Source organism: Archocentrus centrarchus, chromosome 21 (assembly GCF_007364275.1).
Source record: "Archocentrus centrarchus isolate MPI-CPG fArcCen1 chromosome 21, fArcCen1, whole genome shotgun sequence".
Classification (NCBI taxonomy): Eukaryota; Metazoa; Chordata; class Actinopteri; order Cichliformes; family Cichlidae; genus Archocentrus; species Archocentrus centrarchus.
In genome coordinates this window covers 9,055,750-9,078,423 of record NC_044366.1, presented here as the reverse complement: position 1 = coordinate 9,078,423, position 22,674 = coordinate 9,055,750, and the positions used below count along the sequence as shown (strand labels likewise).

At 39.9% G+C, this 22,674-nt stretch overlaps 1 protein-coding gene across 1 annotated transcript in view; it reads left to right on the top strand.

Annotated features, from left to right (window-relative positions):
- The window catches only part of LOC115800293 (neuropilin-2-like), a gene marked incomplete at its 3' end in the record, with an annotated part of 56,580 nt that overhangs the window by 8,647 nt on the left and 25,259 nt on the right, over positions 1–22,674 (top strand). The window contains 1 exon segment of the mRNA XM_030757549.1: positions 4,122–4,302. Coding sequence (XP_030613409.1) covers positions 4,122–4,302 — 181 coding nt within the window.

Sequence of the window (22,674 nt, the reverse complement as noted above, 5' to 3'; positions counted from 1 at the left end):
GAATTCAATGTCTAAGCCAGAAGGGGGATGTTCAGTGGTTTGTGTTGCATTTGTTGTGAATACGCGGTGTAAATACAGCCTCTCCCTGAAGATCACACATGCTGATGTGGTTGAGAGAAAAGCTTTACTGTGTGAAAATGGGGGTCAAGAAGAGGAAAGTGTTTCGGTAAGGCAAGGACACACTGCAGCAAAGAATATAGTGATGTTTTGATAAGGTGCCTTGTTTCTTATGAAAATACCCACTCACTGCAGTGTTGTTGGGCAGAGCCTAGTTTGATACGGCACTGTGGGATTAGACAAAATGTGAAAAGAATCAGACAAACACACTCTCGCTCATTGCAAAAAAAAGGAATACACAATCACTTATTTGGGATTATTTTGGTTTTGAACATGCAGAATCCGCAAGCTGAGGAATCTAAATAAAGGATGAAGAGCACCTCTAAGTAAACGTACATGTAGGGATAGTGTGCTATTAAATGACCAGGATGCACAGCCTGTAACGTGTCAGAAAATAAAAGAAAAAGGAGGAAGGCACAGCACTGCCTTATGGCACTATTAAGCACTGTAGCATAACCACATAACAAGAATAATAATATGGCTCAAATTCAGCTGCTACTTTATAGCATATACTTTTAATTGCCAGTTACAATGTAACTATTCACCAAGTTTTCAAAGAGGCAGATCAATAAAATTGCAAAATCAACCCCCCAAAAAATCCCATCTTCTATTGTGAGTAGCCAGTGTATTCATTCAGTTGCCCAACCCTGCTAAACTGGGCTGGACTGTCACCATTGCAGCTACTTAGAGCAGGTTGGGCTATGATACACCAAAAGTTAAAGTACAGTTAAAGGATGATTCTGTCTTTAATCTGTTTGGTAATTCCTGACATGGATTCAGGCTTTTCCCCAACTCAGCATCTTCTTTGTTCTGACACAGATTGCACTTTTTTCATAGCGTGCAGGACTGGCTACTATAGTGGGGAATACAAATTAGCATTACACTAGGTTTCCTTTTGGAAGCTGTATTTATGCACTTCCCTGTTTTATAGACATAAACCCAGAGCTGTGTCACTCCCTCTGAACGCTGGCCTATCACTGCAGGGGCCTGACATTTCACTGAGTGTATATTTATATGTTCACGTGCAATATAAAATTAATCATAAATGGCACTTCATTCAAGAGGATCTGATGTCATCCATACCCTCATCACCTCAATTTATGTCATTTCCTGTTCGGTTTGGATGCAATATTTATCGAATGACTTTCTATATGTGTGCACGTACGGAGATGAATAGACCCTTAAAATAGAGCAGACACAATACTTCATGCACACACAGTGCCTGCCTAAATATCACACCAGCCTTATTCATCAGACACTTGGAGGTGCTGTTTTTTTATCGGCTGTATGCCAGAGGTGAAAAGGGGAGAGGAGAGGGTAAGCCAGAATTTTTTTTTTTTAAATTTATTAAAAAAGAGTATTTAGCATTTAGCTTTAGCTCTGGCAGGCAATCCAAACAGCTGATCTCAAAGCTAGCCTGCTTCAGCTGACAGCTCAGCCGATACCTTTATGTATATCCTGTCTTATTGTCAAACCTCATATAGAGAGTACTATTTTAGCTATTTTACTGTGCCTACAATTGCTGCTGCCCCTGCAAGCCACTTTGCAACCCACCTTGACTCCAATTTCTCTTTTTCATGCCATTTTTGACTCAATCAATGTCTTATGTCATAGATGCCTGCTCTCCTCTGTTCTGTACCAGGAGTTTTGGGGCCTTTTTGCCCGCCTTAAGCTTCCCACATATGGAAAAACACATGGTGATCAATTATACACATCAAAGAGAAATAACCTTCTTTTTAACCATAGTTGTCCTAAATGATATCATTAAAATCATAGAGACAAGTTCCTGAGATAAATGTTGAAGGGTATAGTTGCACAGGTATTTGTTTAATGTGTTCAACCACTCTATTCACAAGTGATTCATTTCTAGCTGAGTCATCTGTATGGAAAGAACAATGTGGTCAGCTATTAAAAAAGAAAGAATGAAAAAACTCTGGATGTACAAGAGTCTATTTTTCTATCCTTTAGATAACATCCAAGCAAGAGTTCATTTATTAGTCAGATTTTAATCCACATTCATTGATTTTACACCTCTTGCATCACCTCTCGAAGAGTTTTCATTAGCCATGTTTAGCAAACCACTGTGTGCTAAAAGTGGTGTTTGGCCGATGTCGCTGTGAGATTCCAGAGTGGTTAAACACTAATCCAGGTGGTGCTAAGATGAAATGCATCTGGCTGGGTTACATCGCCCATGTAACTCTACGCCACTGTAGGTCAGGAGGACGTATACGGGACTAGTTGGTTCACGGCGTGAGAGATGAAAGAGAGGCTGACAGAAAAGGAGAGATTCAGAGCGGTTATCGCTAATTGTTTGCAGACAGTGTGAGGTAGACACCAGATACAGATGCCAAAGTGTCACTCACAATGTGCGCCGAGTGCTGAAATCTGACCCGCTCTTTAATCTTCCCTTAGTGACTCTTAAATGTCTGATATGCAGCCGACCATGTGAGCATAGCGAGAAAGTGATATTTTCGATGTGTTTTTCTGTTTGACCTTCTCTTTTAATTAGTTTTGAAGATGGTGCCTGATAAAGTGTTTATGCGTGTGTGTATTCATTTTTGGATATGTTGACTCCACTCAGAATAAGTTTACAGTAGCCAGACTATTAATAGCTATAGTTTTAAAACATGTAGCATTCTGCTGAGCAGTTTGACTTGACTATGTCACCCCTCTCAGCTCAGTGGCAATAAATAAACGTCATAGCACAGCAGGTTAGATAGCAGCACAGACAGCTTACCTGAGCTCCTCATACAGTTTTTCTTCTGTTTTTTTTTCTTTTGAAGCAGATTTCTTGATTCATATTTAACCACGACTGAAAGCATAATAAGCTACTGACCATCAGGCGCTTGATTGTGAGTTTGTTTTTTCCTTCCTTTTGAAAACAGGAAATTATTTTTAGGGGCTTCTCACTGGCCAAATATTTCCCATCAAGCAGCCAGCATTCACAGATGCTGTTTTCACTAGAATAACCTGGCCTATTGTAGCCATCTTTTTTTCCTCCAAAATATTTGCTGAAAATCCATCTGCTTTGTTGGAGATGCTCTGATTGATCACATTTTTTTGTGCTGAATTTCTTTCCTGAATACTGTACTTCTTTTGAAATAATAGTCTTTTTAACATAGCACGCTTACTATTAATTTTCTCTACTATAATTCGTTCTTCTGCAAGTGTTAGAGAATGAATTACTCATGTTCTATACTTTAACCTTAACCCACATTACTTAGGTGGATGTTATTTTGGAGATGTTAAGTGGGCAGACTAACAAACGTGGTACTTGAGTGTTTTCTGTCTGATGCTGGCTCAAACTATGCTATTATATTGGACTCAACAAAGACTGCATTCAGCATATGTCCACCATCATGGTTTAACTTATGTTTAGCAGATCTTAAACAATGAAGAGGCTCAGCATACTTAGCCTGCACAGTCCATCAAACAGGAGAGACAGCACTGTGCACAATAAATGCCATAGATTTCATACAGTAGAGTTGTGTGTGTTGTGCCATTGGGTGTCACAGATATGTATGAGTTACCCATCTATGTCAGGATACATCTGCAGCAGTGAACGAGGGGTATTGTTTATGATATGACACAGACGTATGACTGCTGACAAGTGGATCCGCTCTGTGACAGTAACCGTGGCATCTGGAAGACTGTGTGTGAGTCATTTGTGAGTTTTTGAGTGTATGTGTGTGTGTGTGTGTGTGTGTGTGTGTGCGTGCAAGTCTTCCTGGGCCAGAATGAAGTCTTTGTGTATCATGATGCTGTGTTGACCTTTAACACCACACATAGAGAGACACACTCATATCCTGTCTCTGTAAACACTACTCTTATCTGCATTTTATCTGTTTTGCTTCATTTATTGTGGGAATTCATGACCGATGAACAAATATGAGGGATGATTTTGGTAATGGTTAAAAACTAGTAATATGTTTTAATGCTACCCACTTGAGTTTTAACATGATTTCACCTTCTCATCATCCTTATCGCTCTCTCTTCTCATCCAGCATCTGAGCCATGCGGTGGCTATTTAGATGCAAGCGACGCGGGCTACATCACCACCCCCGGCTACCCTCTAGAGTATCCACCTCACCAGAACTGCCGCTGGATCATCACAGCCCCTGAGCCTTCGCAACGCATCGTCCTCAACTTTAATCCGCACTTTGAAATAGAGAAACTGGACTGCAGGTAAGAGCAAGATGCACAGAGGACTTGGGATAACCAGAGAGAGAACAAGAGTGAAAACTAGTGGATTAAGAGATTTGAAGTTGTTTGCTAACTTGCAGCTAAGGAAAGATGAGAAGTTTTAATAACTCCTTTTTATTTCTGCCAGTCTTTCTCAGTGTGAGAGTTGCAGAGTGTTTTTGGTGAACTTCAGCCCACTCTCCTCCTGTTTCTCTGGCTTTAGCTATCCTATAATAATCACTCTGGGACCTCCCTTGGTCCCCTGTCTCTAATTATCAGGGTCTAATTACAACACATTTACTGTTCCAGCATGGTTTTCACACTTTAGAAGAATTAACACAGATTAGAGGATTTGGTGTCCATCATTGCTTTTTGGCTGTTTGGCTTTGGTTACACATTGAGGCTCACAGAATGGGGGACATTTTGACAGCCGGAAATAAAAATACAGCAAAGAGAGATAAAGGCAAACTGAAAAACAAATGGGCATGCGAAAATCATGCTTCCACTGGGGTTTAAGACTACTATTATTGCTACTACTACTACTACAAACAGATGAGTACAGAGGGAAGGATACAGAGCAGTCATATAGAAAGTTTGTGAGAAGTTCTCACTTAAAGTTATGAATGTATCAACTGTCTAAAGCTATAACTCGTGAAGTCTTAAAAGAAACTACTCACTGTCACATCATGAGTCAATGCATCCTACAAACATTAGAGGAGACCTTTACTGGCATAGCACACACACGAGAGCAGACATACATAAGCGTGTATGCACGCGCACGCACACACACACACACACACACACACACACACACACACACACACACACACACACACACACACACACACACACACACACACACACCTCAACCTCTCCTGCTGCCATGTCTCTGTTCCGGTGCTTTCCCATCCAGTTATTAACATTTCAGCCATATCAATTATAGATAGGTGAATTTCTCCACTCAGATGTACCAAAATCATTCAGACATTCCTTTGTTGGAATTGAAGCATCAATATTTCAACCAGCTGCCTGTTTGTTGAAAGGCTGAAAGGTTGAAAGGCTCGCTGTGCTTTGCTCAGTTTTGCTTTTCTTTCGCACTGTGCTGTGGAAATGAAAAGCATACTTCTCTCTCTTGTCTCCCTGGCCTCAAAACTTCTTTTTTTTTTTTCCCTCCAGTTTTACTCTGCATTCACTTTGATACATTAGATGCTCTTTCTTTCTCAGTTTTGTATCTCTGACACATCTACTCTCCCTTCTCAAACTTTCCTCCCATCCACTACCTCTGCCCTTCTTTCCCGTTCCTCTCCGAATTTCTTGCATCCATTTAAGGACCAGTCATTTCCCAGGAGGAGGAAAGCTACAAGAAACAACAGGCTTTGATTTATTTATTATAGTTCATGCATACTGTATTTATACAGTGCACATATGTGTTTGTACACTGCATTTCAGTAGTTTCAGTTTGCGCCCAGTCATGACAAGTACCTTTAAAAAAGTCATCATCCAGATTATACCATTAAGAGAGAGATATTTGAATTTGAGTGTTGTGGTAACATCTCAAGCTTAACACTTATTTACAAGTGCTCTACAACTCAGAGCTATTTAAGTCTACAGGCAGCAAGTGCCCTGAGTGTGTGTTTGTGTGCGCAACGGTAGGTTGAAATATGTGTCTGTGTGTGTGCGTGTGCGTGTGTGTGTGTGTGTATGTGGGGGGGGGGGGGGGGGGGGGGGGGGGGGGCAGCAACAAGCCTGATACACAAACACCAGTGCCTCTGTCTCCATCGCTATCTGTCTAATGTCTCTTTCACTTAATATGGTCATAAGGACGTCTTTTCTTGGCTGTGCAGATTTTCAGCTCAAGCAACTGAAAACTGCCATTAATCTTTAGTTTGTGGAGAGGAAAATACACACACTCACTTTATTGGGACAAAGGAGTCATCTGTGTTAACAGACAAAGAGTGAATTATGAACAAGCATATGCTTCCTCCCAGTCTCTTTTTTATCATTAAAAACAACCCCCTCATGATACAGTAGCATCTGTCCCTCAAAGAAGCATTCACTAACACTTAGACATACACGAAACTGCACAAACAGCACTGTTATGAATCTGCATGCCCAGCCAGACAGGACTTGTTTTATTATGTCACTATGATAAAGCAGTCTCATCTATTATGGTCCTGATTGCAATTTAAGATGGGAATCTGTAATCTATAATGCATCACATTTTGTCAAGCACTCTGGTGGCTCTGCAGTGAAAATCGATGGAGTGGAAGCCAGAACAGAGAGAGATGTTTTCATTAAGATTCATGTACAGCAGTAATTTAAGTGCAGGGAAACAGCTGAGGGGACTCAGGGAGATGAAAAGGAACAACAAGAACATCAGGAACTCCATGAATCAGCGTGACTTCCCGGTTTCCATCACATGACAGTCAGTATGGTACCACGTATGTTCATTATGTGACAGGAAATATAAGTCTGCTGTGTATTTTGTGAAAAAAGGCAAAGACAGTCGGAACCACATAATATACTTATATACAGCTTGTGTTGCTTTTTGTCTGTTTTGTATCTTTTTCATTTTGGTTTTTATAGATGATGAAAGATGTTTCATGTCAGGTGTCCGATTATTTAAGACATTTCAGCTTGTTCTCACTCTGAGGGTGTTACATGGTGGCCTTTGTTGCTGGTTTCTCGGTGATATACACGAGCTGCCCTTTGCTGTTATTGCTTCAATGCACTCGGTTATAGCATAATAAGAATGTCTTTAATTCCCAGTTTGTCACTTATGGACACTTGTAAATTTCTCAACATGTCAGTTTAATGTTGTGATTAAGAATATTTTAACCAAAATCGTGATCTTTTGCTAAACCTAAGCAAGCAGTTTTTGGTGCCTAAACTTAATTGTCACTGCTTAGTGAGTAAAACACAAATAAATCAAAGTTCAAAATAGGACACACAACCGCAGTATCCTGGGCGACAAACTCACAATTTGCTCCATCCGTGTGACCTCCAAATGAAGACTTTACTGCTCTTTGAAACCAGGGTCATTTTCATTGATGTCCAATGTTGCCACAGCTGATAGCACAACACTGTCTTCATCCACATTACCATCGACATCTGATAGAACAACAGCATTTGATTTCCTGGGATGAGAATTTTCTGCTTTATTTCACCTGAGAGGCATGTATGCTTGGTGTCGCTGTTATTCAGCACACCTAACACTGTGTTAAGAACCATACAGGAAATCAAATATGTTTATAAACTGTGAAATACCAGCTGTCCTAGAGCGCACTGAGAAACAATTTTTAAATATGTGTCTCTCCTGGAGTATTGTGTTAGCGTGTGAGTCCAAACCCTGCATACTTTCTTATCTCAAAATAGAGCATGAAGATGGGTGTGATTGTCAGAAACGGTCAGACTCAGTTTCTCCTTCTGTTGAATGTTAGAAAATTTAGAGGGCAAGGGGTTTAAAGCAGAGCTGAATTTTGTAGTGTTTAGACAGTGGAGTGTCCTACAGCTCAGCCAGTATAAGCATGTATATGCTCCTTTGCTTTTTTTGATGAGGAGAAGGGAGGGCGAGCATGCTTGTTATGATTGAATTAACATATGGCAGATATGACAGTGACATAAACCTTTTCTAACTCTCAGACCATTGCTTTAGCAGTGCAAATGACAGTAAAGAAGTCTCAATGCGGCAACAATTCCAGTTCTTTGACAGCTTTTTGGATGAAGTTCTTAAACCTTATTATTTTTCACAAATATACTAAAGAGAAAAGCCACACTTTCTTCTCTGTGTGTGTGTGTGCAGTATTTGTGAAATACAGGTATAGCACTTCTCTTGATGCATGTGGCAACTTCTGGCATAGTGAATATAAAAAATTGTTTCTTAAAGTTTACTGTATGAGGCAGCAGCTGGTTGACTGCTTCATACTTTCCTCTTAGCTCACTGCACTGCTCTGTCTCTGAAAGCAAGATCTCTATTTGGAGTGTTTGGAAAGAACGTGTGTACACACACACACACACACACACAAGCTCAGGGAAAAGTGCAGCGTCAGGGTCCATTGGGGGCAGGCTCAAATCATCCTGACAGCTACCTCCTCTCCCTCTCTCTCCTCTCCTCTTTCCTCTTGGCTCTTTTCCTGTTCCCTTCCCACTGTTCAGCTCACCCTTCCTTGCCCCTCCCACCCTCTCGCTGCTGTCCAGTGGACCCCATCTATCATCTTTCATTTACTCTTGCAACTTTGTCATTCCCACCTTCATTTTCCTCCTGCCTTCTGCCGCTTTCTTCATCACCTGTCCTCTTCTTTCCTTTTTTTTTTACCAATATATTTTTTATTAGGATTTTTCACTTTGCAAATACAAGCACGTAATTGTCTGAACGGGTTCTCTTTGTAGTTATTACATGGTAGTCATTAGTTTTACTCAACTTAGAGAAATGAAAATAAAGAAGTAAAGGAAAAAAGAAAAAAGAGACAAATAGAAAAAAAAAAAAAAAAAAAAAAAAAAAACACAGCTTCTCAAAGACAGGGGTATTCGAGCAGATTACAAATTGGTCAAATATGAATATATACATCTATACAACATGGCACACCACAGGTTCCGGCAAATCAGAACTCAAACAAACCTTCTGTCAAGTCTAAGTTCTTAATATAATTAATGAAAGGTCCCCAAATACTCTCGAAAAGATACTGTTTGGAATTCCTAATATATGTTATTCTTTCTAGCGGCAAATTAGACGACATCTGTTTTAACCACTGTGTGGCACTAGGTCTGCTGATGTTTTTCCAAACCAAAGCAATACATTTTTTTGCAGCTAACGAGCTTATATCTATAAAGGTACGTTCTGATTTAATAAAGTTATGTTCCCCAGGATATAAAGCTAACAGGAACAGTTTAGGATCCAATGGAACTTGTTTTGAGATAATTTTTTCAATTATATCTTTCACCTCTGTCCAAAATGCTTTGATTTGTCTACATTCCCACATGCAGTGTATTAAAGTCCCTTTGGAGTTACATTTTACACAAAGATCTGGAATATTATTATTGTATTTATTTAAATGCACAGGCGTAACATAGATACGCATTAGCCATTTAAATTGTAGAATTCTAAGACGGCTGTTTATGGACATTGTGTGAGTTTTAATTAAAGCCCTTTCCCAATCCTTTTCACTGATATTTGATGATAGGTCCAAATTCCAGTTTATAAGCTTATTGTTTGAGTTCTCTAATGTGTTGGAGATCAGGACATTATAAAAGTCTGAAATGATGCCCTTTCTTGATTTATTCCGAATCATTAACTTTTCAAGTAAGGTAAGAGGGGGCTTGTTAAGATTGTTGTAGTTTGCTTTAACAAAGCTTCTTATCTGAAGAAATTTGAAATAGTGCTTTTTATCCAGCTTGAATTTGATTTGTAGCTCTCCAAATGACAAAAATATATCAGAATTTGATGGGTAAAGGTCCCCAATACTTTTTAAACCTTGCAGTGCCCAAAGCCTAAAGGTTGCATCTGCCCTACCTGGAGCAAACAGCTGATTACCCCATATTGGGCTAAATTGGGATATGTTGTTTGGCTCCGCAAGGTATTTTCTAACATCCTGCCAAATTTTTATCATGTTTTTCAGAATGGGATTTGTAGTGTGTTTCTGTAACTTCTTTAATGTGTCGGAGTATATGAACAATGGAAGAGTCAGACTTAAATTGTGGGACTCCATTTCTACCCAATGAGGATTATCTTTATCTGCAAAATAGAACATAATAGTCCTTAGTTGAGTGGCCCAATAGTAAAGTTTAAAGTTGGGGCACTTTAACCCCCCTCTATCAAATGGTAAATAAAGCAACGAGAGGCGAAGCCTAGACCTTCCATTATTCCACACAAAACCTAAAATGTTTTTTTTCAGCCAATTGTATAATTCAGGAGGAGGCGGCAGGGGAATGCTTTGGAAGAGGTATAATAGCTTTGGAAGTATATTCATTTTCAGGACATTAACTCTTCCCAATATGGATATAGGCAGAGATGTCCAGTTGTTAATTGAGGCAGCTATTGTTTTCATTAGGAGTTCGTAGTTGGATTTGACCACTTGTTGTAGTTCTGGGAAAATCTGAACACCCAAATATACAAAATGTTCCACCACGTTAAATTGCTTAATCTCACTGATGGGGTTGATCCTTTCACCTTGATTTAATACCAGAATAGAGGATTTTGTATTATTTACTTTGTAGCCTGAGACTCTCCCAAATTCCTGGATCACTTCCATCGTCGCCGGAATTGAGTTTTTCAGATCTGTTAGAAATAAAATAACATCATCAGCGAATAGAGAAATTTTGTGCTCTGTGGGACCCACCGTGATCCCAGATATTCGTGGATGGAGACGAATAGCTGATGCCAAAGGCTCGATTGCTAGTGTGAATAGTAAGGGAGAGAGAGGGCATCCCTGGCGACAACCCTTCCTGATTTGAATCGCCCTTGAAAATATTTTGTTTGATACTATTTCTGCCGTTGGATTGTTATATAATATTTTAACCCATTTAATAAAGTTACTACCACAATTCAACCTTTCCAATATGTTAAAAAGATAGGGCCATTCGACCCTATCAAAAGCCTTCTCCGCGTCCACTGAAAGAAGACCTGTGTCTTTAGCGTTCTTTTTGAACCAAATAATATTCAGGACTCTTCTAATATTGTGATATCCCTGCCTCCCTACTACAAACCCATTTTGATCTTTATTTATAATATCTGGTAAGATTATTTGCAGTCGTAGTGCCAATAATTTACAGATGATTTTGAGATCAGAGTTAAGTAGACTAATGGGTCTCAGGTTTTCACATTTATTGGGAGGCCTACCCGGTTTTGGCAGCAGAATAATTAGAGCCTGATTCAAAGAGGGAGGCAAGGTGCCATTTTTAAATGACTCCATGAACATGTCTAGAAGGGGAGAAAGAAGTTTGTCCTTAAATTTTTTGTAAAGGTCAATGGGGATACCATCAGGTCCTGGTTGCTTACCAGATTTCATTCCATTAATGGCCTGTGCTAATTCCTCTTTATTTATTTCTATATTTAAGTCTACTCTACAATCCTCTGCAATGACAGGGATATGTAGTCTACTTAAAAACTTGTCTAATTCCACTTGGTCTAACTTTCCTTTAGAGTCGTATAATTTCTGATAATAATCTTTAAAAGCATTATTAATATCCCTTGGATCTGTTAGAGTTTTATTCTGTGTTTCTATTGATGTAATCGAGGTTGTTGTTTCAAGCCGTTTAATCTGCCAAGCTAAAAGTTTTCCAGCCTTATCCCCCTGTTCGTAAAAGTTTTGTTTCAATCTTAAGAGACTGGATGCAGCTCTGAGACTGGACATTTTGTCATATTCTGCTCTGAGGATCAACAACTGTTTTTTCAACTCAGTATCATTTGTTTGAAAAACCTTCTCCTGAATGTTCTTTATTTTATTTTCTAGGTGCTGCCTTTTAATCTTGGCTTCCTTAGACTTATTGCCTGTAAAGCTAATAATATGACCTCTAATAAATGCTTTAAAGGCCTCCCATCTGATGCATGCTGTTGTTTGATTAGTATTCAACTGAAAGAACTCATCAATTTGTATTCCTATATATTTAACAAAATCTTCATCCTGCAACCATTTATGCTGAAAGCGCCATCTAGGGGGATCCCTAGTAAGATTCTTATCACAGTAGCTCAGACAACATGGAGCATGATCTGAAATCACTATGTTTCCATAGGTACAGTTTTGAATTTTGGATATTAGTTCTGTTGAAATTAAAAAATAATCTATTCGCGAGTACGTCTGAAATGTTGCCGAGTAGCATGAGTAGGCTCTGGTTTGTTGCTGAAGTTCCCTAAAGATGTCTACCAGTCTGAGAGTTTTCATAAACATTTGTATAGTTGTTCTACAGGTGTTATGTGTCAGATCTGACCCTGTGGATCTATCTATTTCTGGAACAAGAGTACAATTAAAATCCCCTGCGATCACAAAGCGCCCCTGCAACGCTGAAAGTGAGAGGAACAAGTTCTGAAAAAACCCAGAATCATTTGTGTTGGGACCATATACGTTAACTAGGTTAATTTTTTCCGATAGTAAAGAGCCCTGAACTATCAAATATCTACCCTTCTCATCCTTGATAACATTGGTTGCAAGGAATGGGACAGATTCGTGGATAAGAGTCATAACTCCTCTTGCTTGAGAAGAAAATGTTGAAGTGAATACATTGCCTCGCCACCTCCTCCTGACCCGCCCCTCATCCTCTTTCATAAGATGCGTCTCCTGTAGAAATACTATTCTGGAATCCAAATCTTGCAGTTTATTAATGACTTGTTTGACCTTCTTTAGACGTTGTAGGCCCCTGCAGTTCCATGTAACCATTTTAACATTTAAGGCTTGCGACATGTAAGATCCATCAAATTACCAGAAATGGAGAAAAAATAAAAAAAAAAGTTTACCCCATACCAACATGAACATTTGAGAAGCTTAAACAGAACAAAACTCACAACATATCCCCTAAACCTAGTTTCCCACACCAAGTCCGACTTCCGAGGGACTCCCTCCCCCCTCCGTACACCTCCCGTTACCACGTGTGACTGATCCACACACAGTGAGGAGCAGTCTAACCACTCAATGACCAAAACAAAAAACCGATGTTTACCGATGCTGTTCACTATACATAACAGTACTTTAATCTTCCATATATTTGCTCACGGGTTCGAGCTTATTAGCATGCATGCACACCAACCGGTATGTGCATGCTCCCCCTTGCCATCCCTAAGCAGGAGTAAATGTATTCGTACTAGATCCCTGTTGTTCCATCACCCATATAACTGACAAATAAAGGCAACAACTTGGTTATAGAAAGCCACAAATTGTTAACTTAAGAAACCGTATGGGCGTTTAAGCCACTGTTGCCTCCCCGTTGGTTTTCTTCTGGATTTTCTGTAAAAACTCACGTGCAGCCGCCGCTGTTTTGAAAACATGAGTTCGGTCCTGATAAGTCACCAGCAGCTTGGCTGGGTGAGCCACCCCGTGGCGCAGTCCCAGTTTGCGTAGTTCTGTGCGTATCGGGTCAAACTGCTTCCGAAGCTGGAAAAGATCCGCCGCCGTATCTGGGTAGAGCCGGACTTGATGATTCTGGTAACGAATTTCAGTATTAACTCTTGATGCTAGAGCAATACGCTGCTTATCCTTGTAGCTAAGAAATCTCATTATTAAAGTGCGAGGCGCTGCAGTGCTGTCCCTCCGGGGTCCAATTCGATGCGCTCTTTCCACGACCACCGCTCCAACACCGAGGGTCTCCGGCAGCCACTTCTCTAGGAACTCACATGGATTCTGTCCTTCAGCTCCCTCCGGCAGACCGATAAGCCTCAGGTTGTTTTGTCTCGACCTAGCCTCCAGATCCGTAACTTTATCTTCCAATTCTTTCTTCTTGGACTCTAGCGTATCCACCTTAGTTCGTAGTATTTCTATCTCACTCTCCGCATCAGAAATACGTGTTTCGGTTTCTGTGATTCGTTGAGTACAGTCATTTATCTCTTTTCTTACACTGTCGATGGAGCCCAGAACCTCATCAAATCTAGAGGAGAAATCCTTCTGGATCGAATTAACAACAGAAAGTATTTCATCCACCTTGCTGCTTTGAGACTTCGGGTTCTCTTCTCTGTCTGCGGCAACCATCGGAGCGGAGGATGAGCTAGCATTAGCTTTCTGCATTTCACCACGAAGGTGGTATTCCGTTAGCTTGTGTTGTTTCGCCTTTTCACTTACTTCTTGGGATGTTTTTGCTGCTTTAGGCATTATTCCGAACTCACGCGCTCTTTTGTCATTTAGTTCGTTTTGAAGGGAAGGAGTTTTAGGTAAATTCTTTGACTGGAACAGCAGAGCGGTGAAGACACGTCCTCTCACATGGCCGCCATAACCGGAAGTCCGTCCTCTTCTTTCCTTTTGGCCTCATCTTGTTCAATCTCCTGTCTCTATATGCATCTAATTTCTTTCCTTTCCTTTCCTTTCCTTTCCTTTCCTTTCCTTTCCTTTCCTTTCCTTTCCTTTCCTTTCCTTTCCTTTCCTTTCCTTTCCCGCCATCTTCTTTCTGCTGTGTGCCAGTATTTTATAGTCCATGTCATTATTCAGCATTATATATCAGAAGAAATAGACAGCAAACCACCTGCCAAACTCTCCCCCTCTTCTCTCTGCCAGTCTTTTTTTTTAAACTTCCTCTCCCTCTCTCTTTCTAACTTTAAAATGCATCTACTTATTCATACTTGTCCTCATCCTCTTTAATTTGCATCCATAGATCACTTGAGTTCCCTTTCTGTGTTGGTGTCTACCTCGACCTCCTCATATTCAGAGGGACCACACCCTAGTAAAATGCTGCCTGCTTATATTGAAATGATAAACACACACTGACATGCAGTATGAAGGTTCCATAAACCTCCATAAAGAGTAGAAGCAGAAAGTGCCAGCATATTCTGGTTCTAAAATAAACCCTGGTACCGTGTAACCGGCAGACAGTCACATCACCATTTTCACGGCTGTATGGCTTAAACAATAAGTGTGGAGTAAAGCAGTGAGTTAAAAAGTGATTTATATGACAGAGAAGCACCAGCCAACATTAATGGTTTCACTAATGATTTAGACCTTGTCTTTGTACTCTACCTCAATCAATCATTTAACTTCACGCTATCTCTTCTCTTCTCTTCTCTTCTCTTCTCTTCTCTTCTCTTCTCTTCTCTTCTCTTCTCTTCTCTTCTCTTCTCTTCTCTTCTCTTCTCTTCTCTTCTCTTCTCTTCTCTTCTCACATTACTTTGCAAAGATGTCTAGTTTAATCTGAACCAGATAATAAATACAAACATTGATTAATCACACAGTACTGAGTGTTGTGATTCTAATATTTTGTCACATACACAAATACACACACCTGACTGGTGAGCAGAAGTCCCAGTGATCTGACCAAGAGAAGAAGTAAAGGGAGAGTGATGTGACGTGACACTAGCCTTAGGGCAGGATGGCAAAAAGAGAAAGGTGGAGGGAGAGATGAAAAGCCTATATGACAGAGGGAGGAAGAAAGAAGAACAACATATGGAGTGACAGTGGTTGTTCAATTACCAGCTGTGGGCATTTAGCAGCTGCCTGCATGTTTGAATTAACATCACAGTTACTACAAGCAGGAGAGTGGTGCACCCTGACAAGCGTCCCAACACAAAGAAGCTAAGGGTTCTTCTCTGAGCCCAAATCTGTGGTACGATACATAGTTTAAGTTTATTTGCCTGCTTTTGAGAAAGGAAAATTCCTCTCCAGGCAAACCTTCAGGCACCAACTGCACCAGATGTCTACAAAGCAGTGTGAGGCATGCCTTTTTTCCCCCCTGCCGGTTGGATCACGGTCGTGCTGCCAGTTTATTTGTAGAGAGCGGACGCTTGTTGTTCTTGTTGCATAGTCATTTGTTCATCACTTGTCTGCCACTGAGCTACATAGGTGACCCAAATAACAGTAGCTTCTGTACACTGAGGCAATAAACAACATCTGCAGTTACTTACCACTCCCATATAGGGTTGTATTTGTGCTGAAATTACATTCACATGCTGACAATATGGAGAGCAACACATATGGATGCTGAGCAATGCAGCCAGCTGAAGAGACCTAGACAAATGTTTTGTCACCAGTATGCATGTGAACATAACCTCACTGTCACAAGCTGATGAGATTTCCTCAGTATTTTTATTTATTTATTTATTTGCTTTGGATGGTTTCATTCTTCAGATGTTTCCATGTGATCTTTCATTGAATCCAAATCTCTGATATTAATGTGCAATAAAAAACTAACAAAAAAAGCAGCAATGATTCAAAGTGTTGCTTTTTCAGCTTGGGAAGCAGGTTATTCTTCCCCAAACTAGAGAAAATGCCTCGAGTACATAACCAGTGCAGAACTAATAAGCAGACACTTCAACCCCACTGGAAGGTTAGATTAAGTTATCTTCCACTGCTTGAGTGACCTGATGTTACAGAAAAAGAAATTAGAAAATTTGTTAAGCTCCAAGGTGGTGATTTTAGGAAATCCACTCTATCTATCTGTCTCTCGCTCACACACACACACACACACACACACACACACACACACACACACACACACACACACACACACACACACACACACACACACACACACACACACACACACACACACCCCTCAGGTAGTGTAGGTAATAATGATAATATCAGTTCTCTGATTTACAGACACTCCCCAGTGCCCTGAAGGTCTACCTGCTACCTAGTCTGTTAGTGTAATAATAGTGTGTATGTGTGTGTATCTGTGCACGAATGTGTGTATATGTGTGTGCAGCAGTGAAGGACTGATCCTGATCAATGTGTGTTAAAGCCATAATGAGGAATCGATTGGTTGTCGTGGAGACTACTGCTGGACAGACACATCCACATCCACGTACATACGCATATACACACAAACACACACTGTCCAGCTGTCTGCAGTAATAGTCCTATTACTTGATATCAGTGAAGTCAGTCATCCTCCTCACTCTCTATTAACTGGTTAGGTGACAAACTGACTGTTGCTTTAAGTTTACACAGGTACATGAATATACTGTATTAACAGGGAGCTGGTGTGCGGGTCGTACACAAATGAACTCTGGAATTAAATCATATAACATAAGTGCTGCAGGGGGACCCACTGGTCTTATCCACAATAATCAGCTATAAATATTTTGAATATGAAACAAGTAGTAGCTCTGAGTTCTGATAACCCTATTCAGAAATTATTTTTTACCCATAGCCTCAGACTGTATAAAAAATATGGGCAAAGCAGCTGCAAAACCACCATTTAGTTTGTGCATTCACATTTTGAAGCTTGACCATAGTTTCACTGCCATTGAATCTCCTTTTTTTTAAAATTCAGAAGTAACCATATTTTAATGAAATGGTGGCAAATTAACTTATTAGCAAGCTTGGTTAAAAAGGTGCACCCATAGACTGTGTGAGTGCATTACACAGATTCTAATAACTGCTAATTTGTGCTGAGTAGCATACAAATGTTTCACCCCCCACACCCTCCCTCAAAAAATGAACCAAAGATTTCATGGACAGTCTATTAGTGCAGTGAAACACACAACAAGCCACGTTATTTATCTAATATTTGTAATAAAACGCTTTAAAAAGGCAACAAAAACCACAAAACATGGCTAAAAGTGCAGTTCAGTGACTCAGATTGGAAAAGGCGAAGCATAGCAGATAGCTACTGGCTACAGAGTTGCCTGTGTCAGCATCTACCAGTCAGTAAAAGCATCTGTAATCATGTAGAGTTGTTGTGAATGGGGTAAAGTGGAGAGCAAAACCATTTGATTGTACCAGGCTGTGAACATGCACTGTTACAAGAAGCATTTGTGATACCCAGAGGCTTGCTTAAACCAAATCTATAATTATTCCTTGTCTTGACAGTGAGTCAGTAGTTAAATTTCACTTCCTTTTCAACAGCTTTAAAATACCTCTGATGATTAACTTAGTTTAATGTCCATTACATCATTCACACGGCCGAATCTGGAAAGGATGTCTGCATGCATGTGCGTATGAATTGCCTATGCAACAAATTTCATTTCCTTTAAAAAAAGCTGTTTTAATTCCCTTCCTCGAAACCATAACTTACAAAAAAATAAACAAAAAACACCCACAAAAAGCAGCAATTTCATATCACAGGATGATTAAGTCCCTTAAGCTGCAACTGATTTCATGATTAAAATCACAATGTCTTCTTTGTTTAAAAAAAAGTTCCAAAAACAGTTCAAAAGTAGCTTCAAACAAAAAAATCACTAAATTAAACAAAAACATTTAAGAGATTAAAATTGCACCATTTAACACAATGCAACACAAAAGCACTTTAAAAGACATCCACTCGCTCTGTTTTCTCCAATCATCAAAATCCTGTCACACTTAAATGCCCAGCTGGCCCTGTTTCAGCTCTCTTTGTTGTGTTTGGCTGTGACCGGTCATGTGTGCTGCACAGACGCTCTGTCTGCTGCTGAGGGCACCTCTGATGTTTGAAAGAAATGTGCAGGTGAAAGAAGACAAACTCCCAAACTAAAGAGAGAGACAGAGAGAGAACGTGTGAAAGGCAATTAGAACGAAGGAGGGGTGGAAGTTCATCTGCATCCAAATCTTTTCCTTGCTTCCCGTCAGGCAGGCTTTGGAAAAGCCTTGGCTTTCTCGCTTCGGAAACATCCCCAAAACACAAACAAACACAGACACACACATCTCTCGGAATGTCAGATGTTAGAGTTGGTTTAAGGCCTTCTTTCACAGCTCAGTTTGTGCTTACAATCCTTGAAGCTTGTCCTGGTTTATAGTCTCCCATGTTACATGTTTTTTAAACATTTGTGTGTTTGTTTTGTTTTTTTTCCCCCTCATAAATTCCTTCATGAAATTTAACAGCTCGTTAACAAATGCATTTTAGGGAGAAGTGTGGGAGAAACAAATTTGGGGTTCTTGTTATTCCCTATGGCAAGTCTCAGTAAATCACTGATTGGCTGAATTGAAATATATTGGGGTGATGGGATTAAACAGTTTGTTAGAAGCTCTGAACCTCCTACACATAGACAGATTGGAAACCTCAAACCCTTCTCCAGATCAATGTGCATGGCCACAGGGCCTGTGTGTGTACCCATGTGTTTATATGTGTGTGTGGATGCAGGTCTCATGCGAGTGTGTGTCTTTGCTTTCTACCAAAAGCAGAGAGCTGTAGGGAGGGAGGTTGGCATGGAATCCACCTGTCTCTGTCTGTCTTATAGGTGTGGAGTTGGCAGAGTGAATGCAGTGTCATGTTCTCTCTCAGGCTACATCTGCACTGTGCCGGCTAAATTTTAAATCTTCTCCTCTTCATTTTGAACCTGCTTCTACACCTGAAAACAGAGCTTTTTCCAAAATGCTTTCCAAAGAGGATAATACCAGGCTCGAGTATTTTGGTGTCGATGGGGACAGCTGGGCCTCGGAAAAAATGATTATGGGTTTTTTTTTTGCCACCTGTCTATCTTGCTCATAATCTCCATTTCCTATTAGTGCTAATAATGAAGTAGAGTTAAAAATGAAAAGATTAAAAAAACTCCACTAATCTTTCTTCCCCACCTCTGCTTCCTTTCTCTTACCCACACTCTGGCTCCTGGCCACTGGTTATGTGCCTGACAACACGCTACACCAAAAAAGAGAGGAAAGAAGGGAGAAAAAGAATGACAGTCGAAAGAAACCGCTAGGAATAAATTGAAAAAGAGCAGGCCAGAACAAAGAAAGAAAAGGAGATCTTGTGCGGATATGACTAACTGTTAAACAAAGTTGTCAATGCCAGAGAGGGGAGGAGGAAACTGTCACCACAATGAGGCGTTCTCTTGGGGAAATATGACAGGAACTATGACACGTACACATGCACACATGCACGCACATCCACACACACAGATGCACACACACATGCTCACAGCACAGTGACAGCTTGCGTCATAACTGTGTTAGTTCCTCACAAAACATGATGGGAGAGTAGGAGGTGTGTGACCCTCATTATGTCGGGAGGTGGCTCACCTGTCAGGCTACACACTCACATTTTACAAAGCTGTCTGCTTCCCTAGTCTTGAAATCACTGCTATTGTTTATAGAGTTTATTGTTCAAGGCTGCATATGCGGTAAAATGCTTACTGAGAGTATAACATGATGAAAATGTAACAACATTAAAAGTTTGGCAGTTATTTCTCTGTGTTGGCCACAGACAGACTGCCTCTCACTCTATGGCGGCTAGGATACCCACCCTCAAAAATTGGATAAGCAAAAGAAGATGGATGCATGGTATTTAATTATGGCAGGATGTATCAAATCATGAGAAAAGAGCACTAAACAGCAGGACTTGACTAGAGTTAAAATTATAAACTGTACATAAATGATGTACACAGCCATCAGGTTATGCTAACAAGCTTGATTACTAAGCCACATGTTATATGGGTGCAGGACACAGACAAAAATACTTGTTAATTAGGGATAAGTAACATAGTAATAAAATACTAGAATTGCAGTGGATGCACTCCAGCCCAGCTGTGACCCTGAATCAGTGGAAGAGAATGGATGGCTGGAATGGCAGTCACCAAAACACTTTTTGGACATGCTGTATGTACAGTTAACCTCGTGTTATTTGTTTTACTGGTTTTTGTACCAGGATGTAAACATCCTTTTTCCTCCACTAAAGTCAAACAGTTTAATATGGGAGTGCATGGAGACTGACTCGCCTATGGAGCTGGCCTCCAGTGGCCATTTGGGGAACTGCAGTTTTTGTCACTTGTGCGTTGTCTTCATTTTTCAACAACAGAGGTTGCTGCTTTCTTAAAACCAGGTGCCTTGTTATAAGGTTCTGAGTTGGGGCTGAATAATCTTTGCAGAATTAATTACTGTCCTTTTAAATGACAAAAGCAGTGCATCTGTGTATGTGTTTTGGCTTCTGTGTTCAGAAACGACAGCATTCATAGCCACTGTTGTGGCCGTTACTTAAAACTAGTAATGTATGACACATTACTTGTTACTTTTTTTATTATTATTAATGCATTTAATCCCTGGGGAAAGTAGCTCAATGTATTATTTTTGCATTACTCCATACCATGGCCCAAAATGCATTGTGACATAATTAACAATATAAACTTAAGGGTACAGTCCCACACACCAACACAAATCCCTATCCTAATGAGGATGTGCATATAATTTTTCTGTTTGTGTTTTTTAGTGTTTTCTATTAGTGCCACTGCAATTCTACTGTAGAATCAGTTACAGAACTGGAGGCTACAGTGCTGAGTCTGACTGCTCATCACTGCCTTTGTTACCTGTTTAAGATCAGGCTCTGGTTGCAGGCCTGGGGTCAGCTTTAACACCACTCTGGGTTCTTCACTTGCTTTGTGTTAGCATGCTGTCTGTGCAGATCTTTGCAATATAATGCAATTATTTCTGTCCTGGATGCTGTTTGCACTTTACCATCACACACCTGTCCTTTCATGCAATAAAAATAAAAATAATGCTCATATCACTGCTCCTTAGAAGACCACTCCACGATTTTCTCCTCCCTGCACACTAACTGAAATCAACTGATTGTAGTGCAGGAGCAGGAAGAAAAAGACATGTTTGGCATTTTTATTTTCCTTCTATGTGCCCATCCTGCAGATAACTGAAGAAACTTTGTGACACAAGTAACAACATAATTGTAACTGTAATGTGAATACTAAATTTAGTACAGTAATGGGTTAAATAAACACGTTACACCTAACACTGTTCATAACAAATGCAAGCTGACAAATCACGAAAAGGCTAACACCCCTCATATATGTTTTTAACATTAATGCATCTGTACTGCACTTTTAATATCCAGTGGCGCATGCTACATTCATCCACTGGCTCACTGGGTGGCCTTCTGCTGCTAGTTAAGTGTTTTTTTGAAAAGTATAAACTTTTTAAACTCTGGCATAAATGTAAAAACCTCTTGGGGAAGCATGTCCATTTGATTATTTAGAGAAATGTTAAAAACTCAGTGTTAAAGCAATTCATGTGACTCAGCGTTAATGTGGTCAGAAGTACTCGGCAAACATGTCCAGGAAGAGGTCGGCCAAAGTTTTGTTTTGCTGTAAGAAAATACCTAATTAAAGTTAGTTGCTGAAGGAATTTCTTTCCAGGAAGCTATTTTAGAGACAGGCAGGTGCGTCTTTGGTATTCAGACACAGAGGCAACGCTCCTGCTGTCGGTCTAGAGATAGACTGTAACATTTGTGCTCAGAAAACATGAAAGAAACAAAAATAAAAATAGATGTGCTGTCAGTACCATCCTTTTACAGAGGAAAACAATTGCTAACATCCCTTTTGCTCATCTGTAGTAAATAAAAGTGTAATATTGTGGATAATTATGATTTTAGTGTGAATCTTTATGTTATTTCTGTTTTCATACAATAAAAGAGACAAAAAAAACTATTAAACAGTATCAGCACTTGATAGGGAAACTGTCATTTAGTTGTTGATATTCTTAATCAATTGTAGTTCATCTCTTTATGAAGGAATCCTTGTTTATTGCAGTTGCTTTCTCTCATATTTTAAAGTAAAAAAATTGACACAGCCTCTAAAGTAATAAACAAAGTTTGGCATTTTTCCAAGTCAAGCGGGTATAACAAGTACTAATATGACCTGAATCCTTTCTGACAATGTGGACAGCAAGCTGAGTTACAAACATTATTAAATCACATTTCTGCAGGATGTAAGCTGGAGTCATTTGGAGCACATTAGTTAATTTAAAGCATCAAAGGGCATAGTGTCTATTCATGGTTCAAACAGTTTGGCTTTTGTTTACATTTGTGGCTTTGACCCTTAAACCAGAA